At 38.9% G+C, this 14,703-nt stretch overlaps 2 protein-coding genes across 3 annotated transcripts in view; both read left to right on the top strand.

Moving 5' to 3' along the window:
• Positions 1-3,462, top strand: part of jph1a (junctophilin 1a) — a 34,510-nt gene extending 31,048 nt beyond the window's left edge. Inside the window, exons 6-7 of the mRNA XM_086306130.1 lie at positions 596-692; positions 862-3,462. Of these exons, the coding sequence (XP_086162256.1) occupies positions 596-676 (81 nt within the window). The 3' untranslated portion in view covers positions 677-692; positions 862-3,462. The remainder of the gene's footprint in view (positions 1-595; positions 693-861) is intronic.
• Positions 3,463-9,759: 6,297 nt separating this feature from the next.
• Positions 9,760-14,310, top strand: eloca (elongin C paralog a). Of its 2 annotated transcripts, none has more exons than XM_086306133.1 (4): positions 9,760-9,881; positions 10,366-10,392; positions 10,535-10,678; positions 13,540-14,310. In XM_086306133.1, exons 2-4 carry the CDS (start codon positions 10,389-10,391, stop codon positions 13,728-13,730), a joined length of 339 nt encoding a protein of 112 aa, XP_086162259.1. In that variant the 5' UTR covers positions 9,760-9,881; positions 10,366-10,388; the 3' UTR covers positions 13,731-14,310. The 2 variants fall into 2 exon arrangements, with proteins under 2 accessions (XP_086162259.1, XP_086162260.1); XM_086306134.1 differs by having other exon boundaries at positions 9,794-9,891.
• Positions 14,311-14,703: the final 393 nt, after the last annotated feature.

The raw sequence follows: 14,703 nt of genomic DNA on the forward strand, positions 1-14,703 counted from the left end.
TAAATCTGAACTGCAACAACGCTTTGAAAGATAAAGGTAGCGTGATACCCTCAATACCACTTTTTCTTTGTATTTTATTGATTCAAATTCATGTTTTGACTTTGAAACATGGCCTGTATATAAAAGATGGATGTCTGCAAACGCGAAAGAGGATGAAATTTTGGAACTTGGAAACTGCAATATGACAGTTTTTCTTCCCACATGAGTTGATGACTTTATGACTTGAATAAAAATTTACCTAGGAGTTGATGAGCTCAATTGCTAGTTTAAAGTCTTATTTAATACAGCATGACGTTCATTTAATACTTGTGTAAATCATTTAAAATAAAATAGATGCTAAATCAGGATGTGCTTTAGGGTAGACTTTCCTGGATTTTTTAAAACTTTTTCATTTATGTCACTTGTGACATTTGGTTTGAAAAGTCTTAAATGTCCACAATGCTAGACTCTAGGCTCAGTGAATCAGTGGGTGGTGTCATGGTAGCAACGCCATCTTTTATATACAGGGATGCTAACACGTTACACGTTGAGGTCTCATTACAGTACATTTGATTCCCTACTGTACGATTTTTATATATTTTGTCATTTTTTGCAGGGTCCTAACTCAATCCTTGTTGCTATGGTAATGCTGTTGAATATTGGTCTCGCAATTATATTTGTCCATTTTCTGACATGATGATGCTGTGTCTCAGGTAAGCGGATTTACTGTATTGTTTCATCCCATATTTGCTCTCCAACAGAAATCAATGATCACAGCATGAATTAATGTCTCGTCTCCTTGATGCGCCTCAGCGTGCATCTGAAATGTGACAGGGCTCAATTAAATCCAGAAAGTTACAAACAAACTGTCTTATGTTCCAGCGGAACCATGGCAACTGGTACAGTTGCATCGTCGGCCTTGAAACATGAAAACGCCGCCAGTGAAACACGGGGATGGCCAAAGGAATCAGCATGAAACCGAAGAGAATCGAGAGGAAGGCAACGATAACACCAACCTGACACTGGCCTTGTTAGGGGCCAGCCCCGTGAATTAGCACTCCTTTGGCTTCTCTAAAAGCTAAAGTGAAATGTTGTGTCTAGTGCGATAAAGAAAATGTTTAAAAATTGCAACCAAACATACGCAATCTAAAAAAAAAATATACATAAAATGAAAAAAAAAAGAAGACGTAATTGAAACCCACACATGTGCTGATCCAAGCACAGGTCTCTGTAGCCCACTTCCACTGCCTTGGCAGCGATAGCAGTGGGCTGACGGACTGTGCTGGAAGAGTGTGGAGATGCACTTTTAGATGACGGGAGCAAACAGCTGCCTTTCTATTTTGCCATCTGACGTTTTGATGGGGAGATGTGAGCCCGGCTCGAGGGTTGGGGGAAGGGGTTGAAGAGGGGGGAACGGTCGCAGCAGGAGTGCGCTTTGGGTGTTTGGAGAGTTTTCTGGGGTTCTAGCCACTCTTGCAAGAGGAAAGTGGGCATGGCCGCTGCCAGCAGTCAGTGCTAGCACGGTCACTAGCCAGTCTTACTCTGTTAACCCAAACATCACTGCACCTTTCTCAAGCTCCGTCCTTTGTGATCCAGGATACACTGCTTTGAAACACTCCCCGTGCATGGTACAGTTTTGAACACTTTGTTTTTCTTTCTTTTTTGTTCTAACGTAGTTTTTTGTTCATAGATGTTCTATCAATGTTGGTTACCTGCCGTCATTTGCTTGTAGAAATCTGTTCTCTTCTCAGAACTAATAAATACATTTTGCTTTCCCTTTGTTCATTTCCAACAATTGAGCTGTAATTTGACGTTACACAACCACGTAACTGAAAGTGCAATATGTTTATACTTTCAAAAGGTTCGAGTATGGCCATTATGAACATCCTTTTTTATTTCCATTTATTTTGTGAGACTCGCATCTTTTTAATAGGCTGGTTTTGAGAGAAGTGGTAATTGACAGCAGTCATTATGATTAGGAAAGCAGTACTTTAGAAGCTCGCTCACTCTGAGGGTAACAAATGTCTTATTTATGAAATCGGAAGGAAAATTATTTCATTGTACACGCGTAGACCATTTAGCTTGGATTTCGTCACTATTCTTTGCTTTCACTATACCGATAAGATGCAAAAACGCAGCTCGCACAGCTGCTTGTGTAAGCCCAGAAATGCTTGCTTGCTTGCTTATGAGACTGGATCGAGACAGTTTTGTGGACAGTTTATTCAGGTCAAGGCCATGGGGAATGTGGCTGCAGGGAGAAGAGAGATGCCTTCAAAAGTCTTTAACAGTACTACTGTTTACCTCAAAAATGATGAGGAAGCGGGGGGGAGGGAAAGAAATGCCATCCTTGTCTTAACTTTGTTGTATGTGGGAAATACTCTGACTGTTGTCATCACCTGAACCATGCTTTTAACTTGCCTCATCGTAGCTGCTTGTAGTCTTTGTTGCAGGTATGGCATGAGTTTCTTTGATTTTCAAAGTGGTTATTTATATACGGCGGACATTTACTGTCACCTGTACCAAGATTAATTATTTATTCATTGTATAGCTGATGTGTTTGTGAACACTGGTCATCACAGAAAGGGCTTTAAAATGTCTAGATTTTCTTTAATGCGGTCCTTTTTTTTCTTGGTAGGTCAACTTTACTATAATGTCTCTTATGAAACTAGTTGAGCGCTCATCCTCCACTAAGGCCAGCAGCCTGTTTCACAGTTTTAAAGGAAGTGATCCAACCTGCACCAAAAATTCAATAAATTCTTCCTTTGCCCATAGTCCACCTCTCCACCACGTTTCATGAAAATTGGCCTCAGTAGTTATTGCATAACGTTGCTGGCAAACACACAAATGGTATCCATCACATCCTTCTGCCTTGGTGGAGGAATGAGTAGCACGTTACTTTTCGAGAACGCTTCAACCAGTTTGATGTTTGCAAACCGTCCACAGAACTACTGAAAAACTAACTACTGACATTTATTTAAAGAAAACTATGGTGTAGACAAATAAAGGTTAAGGCTGGAGTTTCAGAGGGTTTACCTGAACAGTCTGTTTATGGGATATTTTTTGAATTGCAACATTGCATGTTAGAGACATTTATATAGATTATTATATACTATTTATAAGGATTTTTACAGAGCACAATCCAGAATCTGGTATGAGTTGGTATTTTTCTAACAATTTGCACACCTATTTTGACAATGAATATAACTTGTTTGTAATTGGTAATGTAATGCACATATGATAATGTTTGACAGTGGAAAAAAAATTCTTTATTTCTAATTGGATGTACTGTATGTACCATTGGGGATGTGGAAAGCAGATGTATTTGTTTGAGTATTTTAGGAAATAAAAAGAAACTGTGGGAGACTTTTGATATCGCAAGGTTCATATTACCCCACTGATTTGTGCAAAGTCTTTGGAGATGAAGTTATGTGTATAACAATAAAGATGTTATGCCTTGTTAAACAACATTATGCTTTCTTCTTGTATTTTGATCCTCGTTTACCATTCAGTTCACCTTTCAGGTATCATGGTATACACTCAGTGCTATCCCTAAACTGGGATAGCACCATCTCCGGGGTTCACAGAGAATGGTCCAAAGATGTGAAAATATCGACTTAGCAGCCGCTCCTTGGGTAAAAAGGCCTTGTTGAGGCCATGGATCAGAGAAGAATGGCTAGTAACTAAAAAAAAAAAAGCTTCGTAGGGGATCACCAAAACTGTACAGTAGAAGATTGGAAAGATGTTGCCTGGTCTGATGAGCTTCGATTTCTGCTGTGACATTCAAATGGTAGGGTCAAAACAACATGGAAGCATAGATTCATCCTGCCCTCCTGACCATGTCTACTTTTATGACCACAGTGTACCCATCTTCTGAAAGCTGCTTCAAGCAGGATAACACCCGACAAAGCTCAGATCATCTCAAACTTTCTTGAACATGACAGTGAGCTCGCTGTGCTCAAATGGCCTCCACTAGTCACCAGATGTCAATCCACATTTGAGCACCTTTCAGATGTGATGGAACAGGAGACGGCCATCGTGCATGTGCAGCTGACCAATCAGCAGCAACTGTGTGATGCAAGCATGTCAATATGGACCGGAATCTCTGAGGAATGTTTCCAGCACCTTGTTGAATCTATGCCATGGAGAATTAAGGTGGTTAAGAAGGCAAAACAGGATCAAACCTGATACCAAATGAAATGGCTGGTAAGTATATTATAGAGGACAGCATACATGCAACACAAGTAATTCCAAATAAAATCAACAGATAGATTGTTGTGGCTCAATGGGGCGATCGTGGCTCAAGAGTTGGGAGTTCGCCTTGTAATCGGAAGGTTGCCGGTTCGAGCCCCGGCTTGGACAGTCTCGGTCGTTGTGTCCTTGGGCAAGACACTTCACCCGTTGCCTACTGGTGGTGGTCAGAGGGCCCGGTGGCGCCAGTGTCCGGCAGCCTCGCCTCTGTCAGTGCGCCCCAGGGTGGCTGTGGCTACAATGTAGCTTGCCATCACCAGTGTGTGAATGTGTGTGTGAATGGGTGGATGACAGGTTGTGTAAAGCGCTTTGGGGTCCTTAGGGACTAGAAAAGCGCTATACAAATACAGGCCATTTACCATTTACCATTTCATTGGAAGGATACAAGGATTTCTACTTGTCTTGTAAAAATGTTTTAAATTCTAGTCTCATGTTCACTCCTACCTATATCCATGCAACAGTGACCTCATGTTGACCTTCTGATAATGAGATCCAGGGGGGAAAACACCAGGCACGAAATCAAAGTATCTTAGTCAGGGTCTCACATTAGCTGTTCAGAAGCACGCAGGTGCCCCAGTTTGTCTCGAGTCAGTTTATACTGTTTCCACCACTGATCAGCCCTGGATTAGTGTCATGTTACGCCAGCAGGGGCACCTGCCTGGAATCAGCAACACCATGTCGTTGCACTTGCTGTGGTCTCTGCCCTGACTCCAAGAGAAAAAAGCAAAACTGGGAGATTATTTCTTTTGTTTTTAATTTTATGGTTTTACGGTGTCGTATTGCTGTTCAGACTGTGTCCCTCTGGAATATTCTGGAGGGTATATATTCCTGGCAACTAAAACCCCTATGTGAAGCAGAACTTGTCAGTAATAGTATAGAATATCTCTGTTACTATTCTAATAAGGCAGAGCAAGTGGGACAAGATTTGGTTGCACAGGCTGAGTTGGACAAATATAAACCAAAACCTTATAAGCATATCGTACCTTCTTATAGAGGCCATTTAACAAAATTCTTTGACAGCTATAATTTTGAACAAGGGTGGAGATTCTACACCCAGTTTAGTGGGCGTGAGGTGAGTGTGCGACTCAGTATGGGAGAGCAGAGAAAATACATAAGCAGACACCTGACATACATTTTTCCCCTTATATTTAGCCTTTCTAAAACAATATTTATACAGTGCTTATAATTATGTTCTAAACAGGTAGCCTTAATAGAAACTAAGGACTTGGGTAGCAAATTGAAATTTGCTGCCGATTGGTCAAACAAACTGAGACCAAGCCTCCACCTTCAGAGCAAAAAGCAACTCAGTTCTAAAATTGGATTAATGCTAGTAAGCAGTGAGGAGATATCAGTGGGCAGCGTTTTTCAGAAGTGTTGCTAAGACATCAGTATTAAGCAGATCCCCTTTCCATGCTTGGCATTGCTTGCCTTGCTTAGCATCACCTCATCTGTTCCTCATATTTACACAAACAGAACCAAATAGCAGTTATCAAACTGTAAACCTGTCACTTTTAAGTAAACAATTACCTGCATTATTTAAACACGCAGCAGATTCTTTTTTCACTTGTCGAGCCTCAATGTGCCACTTCTTTGGGACCCTAAGAGAGCAACGCATGCCATTTAAGCACAAGGACCTCCATGTCCTGTTTATTTAGTGACATGTGAGTCATGGTGAAGGTTTTATCACAGGGGTCTGTAGGGTGAGTCATAATAGTTCAAACAAGCAAGCCTCAACACAACGCATTAGCCTCAAGCTACTCAAAGTAAATGGTTGTCGCATCCACTTATCTGTCTGCTGAAGCTTTCATTGTGCGTGAACTACATTAAATAAATATATAAACTTGAGGCAAGCAAGAAAAGACTTCTCAAAGATTTGGAGGATGCTATTTTTCCTCATGCATTATTTGCTGCGAATGGCTTCGTCTTAACGGATGCATAAGTTGCCAGGAGTGTACCATTAATGAATGGCTCGTGATAATTGTGCTTCACTGACTCGGAGCGCATTGTTTCATCCTACTGCTTTCACCATTAGCTGCAATTTTCAAAGGCATTTTGGCTGAATACTACTATGTCAGCACCTATTTCTCCTCAACCCATTTGTTTGATCAACAGCTCTACCTGCTCAACTATTTATCAAAGGAGCACATAAGAGGACCCCACCACCGTACAAGGTAAACAAAGACAGGATATCAAAAGCGGCACTTTGCCACATATGATACTTTACATTCTCACTAATTTTCTGGTAAATCAAATTACACAAACACAGTTATTGTGGAAGAAATAGAAACAAATCCTTTTATATAAAAAGTTCATATGCAATTTTTATTTCATGGATTTTAAGACTTTTTAAACAATTAGCATAAATTGATATTGAGATGCTTCTGTTTTGAACCATGTCATGGGCTGCTGATGCTGAGCTTCATGGGATTAAGACCAACATGAGAAGTGCAGGGCGCTGTGGCTGGCTGCAGGCTAAAGGAACAGTACACTCAGATTCACTGTGACAAGACTCCCCTTCTTTTCACTGAAGAAGAATTGCCCAAAGACATTCATCCCCCATCTTTCCCTATCATGACTATAATGCTGACCTGGTTTCATTCAGGGCTTCTCTACCAAGGCCATTGTACTGCTCCTAAAATGGTCCTAATGTATTTACATATGACCAACCGATGTGGAATTAAAACTGTGGTATAAAGAAGAGGAAATTGTGTGTGCTGGTAAATATAGACAAGTGAGACAGAGTCTTCCCACAACACCATATCCACTTTTGCCATTTATCATTAATGATGGAAAAATCAGCAGATAAATGTTTAAAGTATGCCCACTATTGTCATTTCCATATGCATATTTTCTTTATTGGACTTCATTAGAGTAGCATTGAATTATTCACAGTTCAAACTCATTTTTAATTATCTTATACTCAACTTTGGTGTGGCCACTCAGTTGAAGATCTGTCTGAAAAAAGGCAAGCGGAGCAGAATAAAAAGATGAACTGATCATTTAGAGCACTCCGACATTTGTGCTTTTGCCTCATTTGGATTAATTGTACATGCACTTACACTGTTATTTGAAACTTTGACCGTGTTTACACTACTATGCAAAAGTTTTGAGTCACCCCTCACTTCTTTATATTTAACTTCTAAGAAGCCAGACTTTCTTTTTAATATTTTAATGTGATCTTGAGCAATGGTTCCCCAGGCTGTTTGGAAGGCTTTGAAGGTTATTCTTGGACATTGGCTGGTTTTCCTGATTTTCAGTGCAGTTCTTGTACCTGAACATTTTCAGAAGAATGTTTTTTAAGCCAGTTAGCACTGACCTGTGAATCATGCAAGAATATAAATGGTACAAAACTCAAGGGGTGAACCATTGTTGTTTCACATAACAGACTATTTAGCAAAGAACCAATTTTAAACTGTATTTTTAGTCAATTTGTTAATAGCAGTCTCTCACAAAAACACACTGCTTATTCCCATTTCTTTAGTCGATTTTATTAAAAATGGCAAATGTAACACAGTTTGAAGGGTATAAAGTATTTTTGCACCAACAAGGTGATTCACAAAGCACTATTAGCTTAAAAACTAAGGAAACTGTTCTTAAGAAATGGGAATAAAATCCAACAAAGACCCGAGAGACACATCTGGCCCTTTAGTTTATCCATCCACTATTCACTGAAGCTTCATAAGAAATGGCCTCAGTGGAAAATTGGCTGTGAAGAAGCCATTCTTAAGGAAGAAAAACAAGGAGGAAATGCTGAGGTATGCCGAATTTTACAAGAACTTGACTGAAAATCAACGCCAACAGGTCTTTTGGAGTTATGAATTAAACCTGACATGGCTTGAAAATGATTCGAAGCACAAAAGCATGCCTTGATAGGAAAAGTCTGGAGAACTATTCCTGAAGACTACTTCAAGAAATAACAAGAAAGCTTCCTCAACAGAGTTGGCTGTGTTGAAGAAAAAAGCTGTATTTCAAGGTTGTTAGAATTACACAAACTCAGATTTTGCCTTATATACTGTATTTCCGTGTATGTTTCCATTTTTCAATAAATAGCTGCAGCCGTTTCTCATTTTCCTAGAAAAATACAAAGAAATAATTGGTGGCTCAAGTTTTTCCATAGCACCAGAGGTGGGTACAAGAAAGTGTGATCTGTATAGAGTTCAGTTGTCACAGGGATGAATGGTATCACTGCACATGACACGAGTGTTTGCGTGTGTTCTGCATGTTTGTGTGGTTTAAGGAAGCCCTGTTGTAAGGGCCCACAGCAGCCTCCCCAAAATAGAGCCGAGAGCAGCTGCAGCCGGGTGGGTCGTATCAGAGGGACATCAAAGAGGCCGCCGCCACCCGCCCTCTCTGATCATAAGCACTAATGGTGTAATGGGGGACTGGAAGGTCAGTGATTGTTTTTGGTTGTGTGTCTGTGTATGTAAGAGAGAGAGAGAGAGAGAGAGAGAGAGAGGGAGGGAGAGAAAGAAAGTCAACAGGCAACAAAGGTGATAGAACCTTCTGGAGCACAAAGCAACAGCATATAATCCTTGCAACAAAAAATAAATATCAGATTTGGTGTTGCCTCTTCGCTGATATCTATGGCAGAACCCAGCACAGCCAATTATAAATAACTGGCTTGGAAAATAGATTCCTTCTCCCACTGGTGAGTGAACTCTGGATCCCTAGATATCAGAATAAGTGGGAAAAAGTATATCACAGTCCCACAATATTATCTGTAAGGAACATACACTTCATCACTCTTGCATCAAACTGTACAGTTTCCAGGCATGCTCAGTATACTACTCTTAGTGTCCCAGCTCAGATAACTCTGCGTCCATTTGTGAGCCTCAGATTTCAACAGTCATCACTTTTCCTGCATGAAGACCTCCAGGCAGAGAGGTCCAGGCAAAGACACAGTCTGAATCTGAGCGTACGACATCCCATTTGCTGTAATGTTGTCCTTATGTATTCGATATTCTTATGATATTTTGTATTCTTATAATATTTTGTACTGGCTGGACTTCAGAAGATATAAAAGCACAGAGTACATGTCTCCCCCGCCTCTTCTTTCTTGAATCCAGATTTATGGCCCTATAAAATGTCTCTGTCATGTCCAATCAACACCTGCTGTCGCTCGTCACAAACCCAGTGGAAACAGTCGGAGAGGTTAAGCTTGAACACAGGCGCTCTCTATAGGATTAACAAGGCATTAACCCGTAAACCAATTTTAGTCATCTGAGCTCTTGATAAAATAATAATAATAATAATAATAATAATAATAATAATAATAATGATAAAATACAATAAAAACCCAGAAAATGTCTTACTTCTTCTGCTTATTTAGCCTTATCTGTTTACCTTAATGTATTATTTCGATATGCTGACTCATATACAATAGCGGACAGTTGAACGCTCATTATCCTGACACGTATTTTGTGATCGTAGAAGACAATATTTTATTTTTTAAAAAGAAAAGGTTTCTAGCCATAGTAATATGAATATTATTATTTATTTATTTTATACACATAACTGGCAAAGAGCCGGGGAGGTTTCTTTTTCGACTCTGCGGAAGAAATTTACTGCGGACGTGTGTTCGCCCATACTGGTTCCGGGTTTCAACATCCTGTTAGCTAACGTTAGCTGAAACACAATCTTCTCTACGCTATAAGGTACATAGTGGTAAGAATCCGTGTATCTTTTCCGTTACGTGATTTTATGTATTGCCGTATGTCAAAGTCAACTATGTGGTTTAAGTTTTACATTGTGAAGAAGCGGTAAAATAAAAAAGCTATATCAATTTTTTGGAAAGGTTTTAGCAGGCTAGCCAGAGTTGACTAACCCTGACGGCTGCTTACACGTATGATAGAGGAATAAATTCACAGCCATTGCTGTGTAATTTAGATATGATGGATGAAGAGGATTTACAGGTGAAGATGTTCATATATCTCTGAAAGGAAGCTAGCTTTGTTTTAACGGGCCTAACTTTACGCGGCGTTTGTGATAAATCATATTCGACGGGATAGCCAGCGTTAACATTTAACAACCTGCAGTTTGACAAACACAGTGGCAACCGTTGTGTAATCTAGCCGATTAAATGTTGAGTTGCAAGTTATGCCCCAAAAAGAGTGATGTTTTAATGTTTTTCCTTTTCAGGATTAAAGAAATCCCGGAACAACATGGGTGAGTGATGGCTAGAAATCCACAGTTCCCATTTGTCCACATTAAAGTAGCCACACTGAGGTCTCATTTCTTCGTCCCTCTTCAGTAGCTGTTGTCGTACACCTGTTTAAAATTGTTGGTTGTCATCTCTGTTACTTCACAGATGGTGAAGAGAGAACCTATGGTGGCTGCGAAGGGCCAGATGCCATGTATGTGAAGCTGATCTCGTCAGATGGCCACGAGTTCATTGTGAAACGAGAACATGCCTTGACATCTGGGACTATCAAAGCCATGTTAAGCGGGCCAGGTGAGAATTCAGACAATGACATTGTTATAAAGGAGCAAATTTAACTTTTTAACTTGAATGATTTGTAATCTAATGTTATCATACACACATACATTCATTGGTCATGCTCTCCAGTAATTTTGTTGCACTTTGAAGGTCATGCCAGTTTTTTTTTTTTTCCAGTGGTAGCTTGTTTCTGCCAATCTGCTTAAAAAAAACGAAACTAAAAAAAATTTTGTGTGTGAATTTTGAGGTGTTTTCTTAGTGTTTTGAGTTAGTCTCTGACCAATGCTAACCTGTAGCGCAGCCCCAATTGGATTGCTGTCCACTTTAATCCAGTGTGAGTAGTTATTTGGAATTTGGAACCAAATGTATTTAAACACTGAAGAACATAACGTTTGTTTTGCTGCTGTTTTTACTGGAGGCTTTTTAAAAAAAAATCTTTTTGTAATTAAAAAAAACCCCACATATAGAAATCCCATTGTAGTACCTCAACCACATGATCATCATGTGAACTATTAATTGACTAATTTTGTTAGAGGGTGTGTGAGGTTCTGTATAAGATGTGCATAGTGGTGCTTGTAGAAGATGGTGTTATTGCTTTCAGTCAGGTTAATTCTGTTTCTCCAGTTGATGGCACTGTGCTCCCCCTTTGTTAGCAATACTATTAATAGGATTTCATTGGTGCAAATGCCATTATTCATTGCCTCATTTATCCCTGATCAAAAATATCTTTGTAGGTGCATATAATTACAATTAATTGGACAGTTTAATGCTTTTTAAAATTAATTATTGTTATCAATATCCATTATATGGTCTGTTTTCCAATTAACTTGTAAATATTTTTGCCCAACTTTACTTGATTACCTATCCTGCTCTGATCATCATGCAGAATTCTGTTTATTGGCTCCATCTAGGGGTGGGCAATATAAACGATATACGATAGAAACGATATAAATTTGGCCAACGATAGAGATTTTGACTATACCGCTCTACCGCAATAGTGCATGTTGATGATGTCAACATGCGCCTCTTTTGGTCAAAAGCATTGCAGTGGCTACAACCATTATCATCTGCAAATTATGCCGGGCGACAGTAATCGCAAAGAGATGAAGCACTTTTGAAATATGGGGAAAGCCAAAAACTGAGCTTCCACCACTTCCATACCATTGATTCATTAATGTTGAATTCTCTGGCAGCTGTTTTATTCCCATGTTGTTGCAGTATATTAATAACTAACCTCGTATTGTGGATGAATTATCTGAGTTGTTCTCCTGACTGAAGTTTGGCCTGTGTATAGCATCCTGCCTTGCGATTGCATGTGTCCCTAACCACCAGAATCCCTCACGTTAACTTTCATCGAGTGGAAAAAAGTTGGTGTTCATCCTCCAGTTTCACTGTGCTAATGTTATGCTAACATAGCTGTGTCGCTAGCGATCACGTAGCACAACATTATATAACATTATATTCAAAAATCTCTCAGTCAGAACATGTTTAGGTGGAAACTAGTGAGCTAACTTCCTGCTAACTTCTAGCTCCATTAAATTTAAATAAATTCTGTTTTTATTGATGCCTGGATGTTAAACTTAATTGTTGCACCTGGTAAAGCAGCAACGCTGATCATTTTATTGAAGATGAATGAATTTTGACAGTTTTTAACTCTCAGTGTTCGTTTGACTTTGGGATCTGAAGCGGACGGAGATTTGGACCCAGATAATCTGCAAGGCTCCTGACTACAGCAGACCTAATGCTCTGACAGTCCATCAAGCAGTGTGGCTTCGTAGCTTACCAAAGTTGTACTAAAGCATTTTTTGACAGATTTCTGCACGCTGTGTATTACATAAAATCGGTTCGAGGTCAGTAAACACAACCAGAATTCATACATAAGGCGCACTCTCGATTTTTGAGAAAATTAAAGGATTTTTAGGGTGGAAAATACGTTATACAGAAAAAAAAAAGAATATATCGCAGTATATATCGTTACCGCACATGGTTCAAATTATACTGCGATATGGATTTTAGGTCATATCGCCCAGCCCTATTCCCTACCTCCTGATTTAAGAAATATCTCTTCCTTCTCTCTCTTTAAGTCCCAACTTAAAACTCACTTGTTCAAAATAGCTTAACCCACATAACCTCTCCACTCTGCTATTTTAAATTTATTTATGTCTTGTGCTTTTATGATTGTGTAAACTACTTGCTTTTATGTTGCTTTTTATTCTACTGTGTACAGTGACCTTGAGTGTTTTAAAAGGCGCTTTCAAATAAAATGTAGTAATATTATTATTATTATTATTATTATTATTATTATTATTATTATTACTACTACTACTACTTGGGCCAGCACACTGGAAAGCTTTCAGAATACTTTTTTGGTTAATAAGGTGTTTTTAGGTGTTATGCTCAGTGCAAGACTTAAATTTATGTTGAAGCTCTTTACTTGACACTGTAGGCTGATGTGCACCTTAACAGAAAAGTAACTACAGTGGCATAGACATGAACCACTGTGATAGGGCTGTTTGGTAGCAGTATCCGGTGTAAACACATTAGCAGGATAATACCTCAGTAATTGTATCTAGCTTGTTCATTATGCTATTCCAGTAGCATCAGTGCAAAGACATGCTGTTTTTCTTTTTTTCATAAGTCTAGCAATATGTTTATAGATTCAGTTGGCTCCGATATCGTTTCTCCTTTCACAGTTTCTGTAAAAGTAACTGTTTAGTTCCAGATTCATCAAATCCATGACCAATATTAAGAGTTTTGCTCACGATGGCAGAGCAATGGCAGAAATTCAACACAGCCCTATAAATTAAGCTTACATCATTGAGGAAATCCCTGTATATGTTCTTTTAATGTATGAACATGATATTGTCTATCTGCAGGACAATTTGCTGAGAATGAAACCAACGAAGTGAATTTCAGAGAGATTCCATCTCACGTCCTCTCCAAGGTCTGCATGTATTTCACCTACAAGGTCCGTTACACCAACAGCTCCACAGAAATACCCGAATTCCCCATCGCGCCGGAGATCGCACTGGAACTACTCATGGCTGCTAACTTTTTGGATTGCTAAAGTTGCAAAGATAATGGAAAGAAAGCTTAAAACATTTTTAGTTGGTTTTTTTTCTTCTTTTTTTGAGTATTTAACTTGTTTTGCTATTCACTTCATATGAAAAATAATCCTTTTTCTGTGGTTTGCTGTTGTTTCATTAGTATTAAAAGATGACATTTTAACATGTTAAATGGATATAGCAGAATGTGACAAATGTGCCCCCCCCCCCCAGAAATCTCTCCTCACCACACCATCTTAATAAAGACGTATTTGGTGAGCACTTTGTTTCCAGTCTTTGGTACCTTGTGCCTCATGAAATGAAGTACCATCTCCACAATGAATATGCTTCCTATTTTTATTCTTTTTTTGAAGTTTAAAAAAAAGATATTTGAGATAAAGGCAACAGTGGGGATGTTGTATACACTAAAACAGATAATTCAGTGTTTTGTTTTGCTTTTTCACATCAGTAGTTGGAGATCTACTAAAAGGGTTTAGTCTTTATACGGATCAGATAAGGATGTTTGGAAAATGAATGAACCTCAGATGTCTAATTTAATTAGCATGGCAATGCTGAAATAAAAATGTGTATTGAATCTGAAAATACTGCTTTTTTTTTTTTTTTTTTTTTTTTTTACACTATCGTAGGAGAACTGCAGTAACTGCTGTGGTTTAAACACTCTTAACATACTTATCAAATAACTGAAAGGACTCACTGTGTGCTCGTACTGCTCCAGCGTGACACTGATTCATCAAGAAGTGAATTTATGACTCTAGGATAAAACAATTGGTACAGACTCCTTAAAGTCCCATAAAGTGGTATGACATAAGGGCTTTGTGTTGCATGTTATAGAAGAAATTTCCGTGTTCATAAAACAGTCAGTGATCACTTAAACTACATAAAAATGTAAAGCTGATAGATGTGATCTTATTATTCTGAATAAACATTGCCTTGCACATTCAAGTTTCAGAAATTTACGTTGCCTGTGTCCATACA

This window comes from Aulonocara sp. 'chitande type north' Nkhata Bay, linkage group LG9 (assembly GCF_057382095.1).
Source record: "Aulonocara sp. 'chitande type north' Nkhata Bay isolate Kocher_YH1m ecotype deep benthic linkage group LG9, A_spYH_male_GT1.1, whole genome shotgun sequence".
Classification (NCBI taxonomy): domain Eukaryota; kingdom Metazoa; phylum Chordata; class Actinopteri; order Cichliformes; family Cichlidae; genus Aulonocara; species Aulonocara sp. 'chitande type north' Nkhata Bay.

Excerpts from the sequence above, each read along its gene's own strand:
- eloca (XM_086306133.1), top strand. Across the intron at positions 10,679-13,539 it reads AGCCATGTTAAGCGGGCCAG|GACAATTTGCTGAGAATGAA; the intron begins GTGAGAATTCAG and ends GTCTATCTGCAG.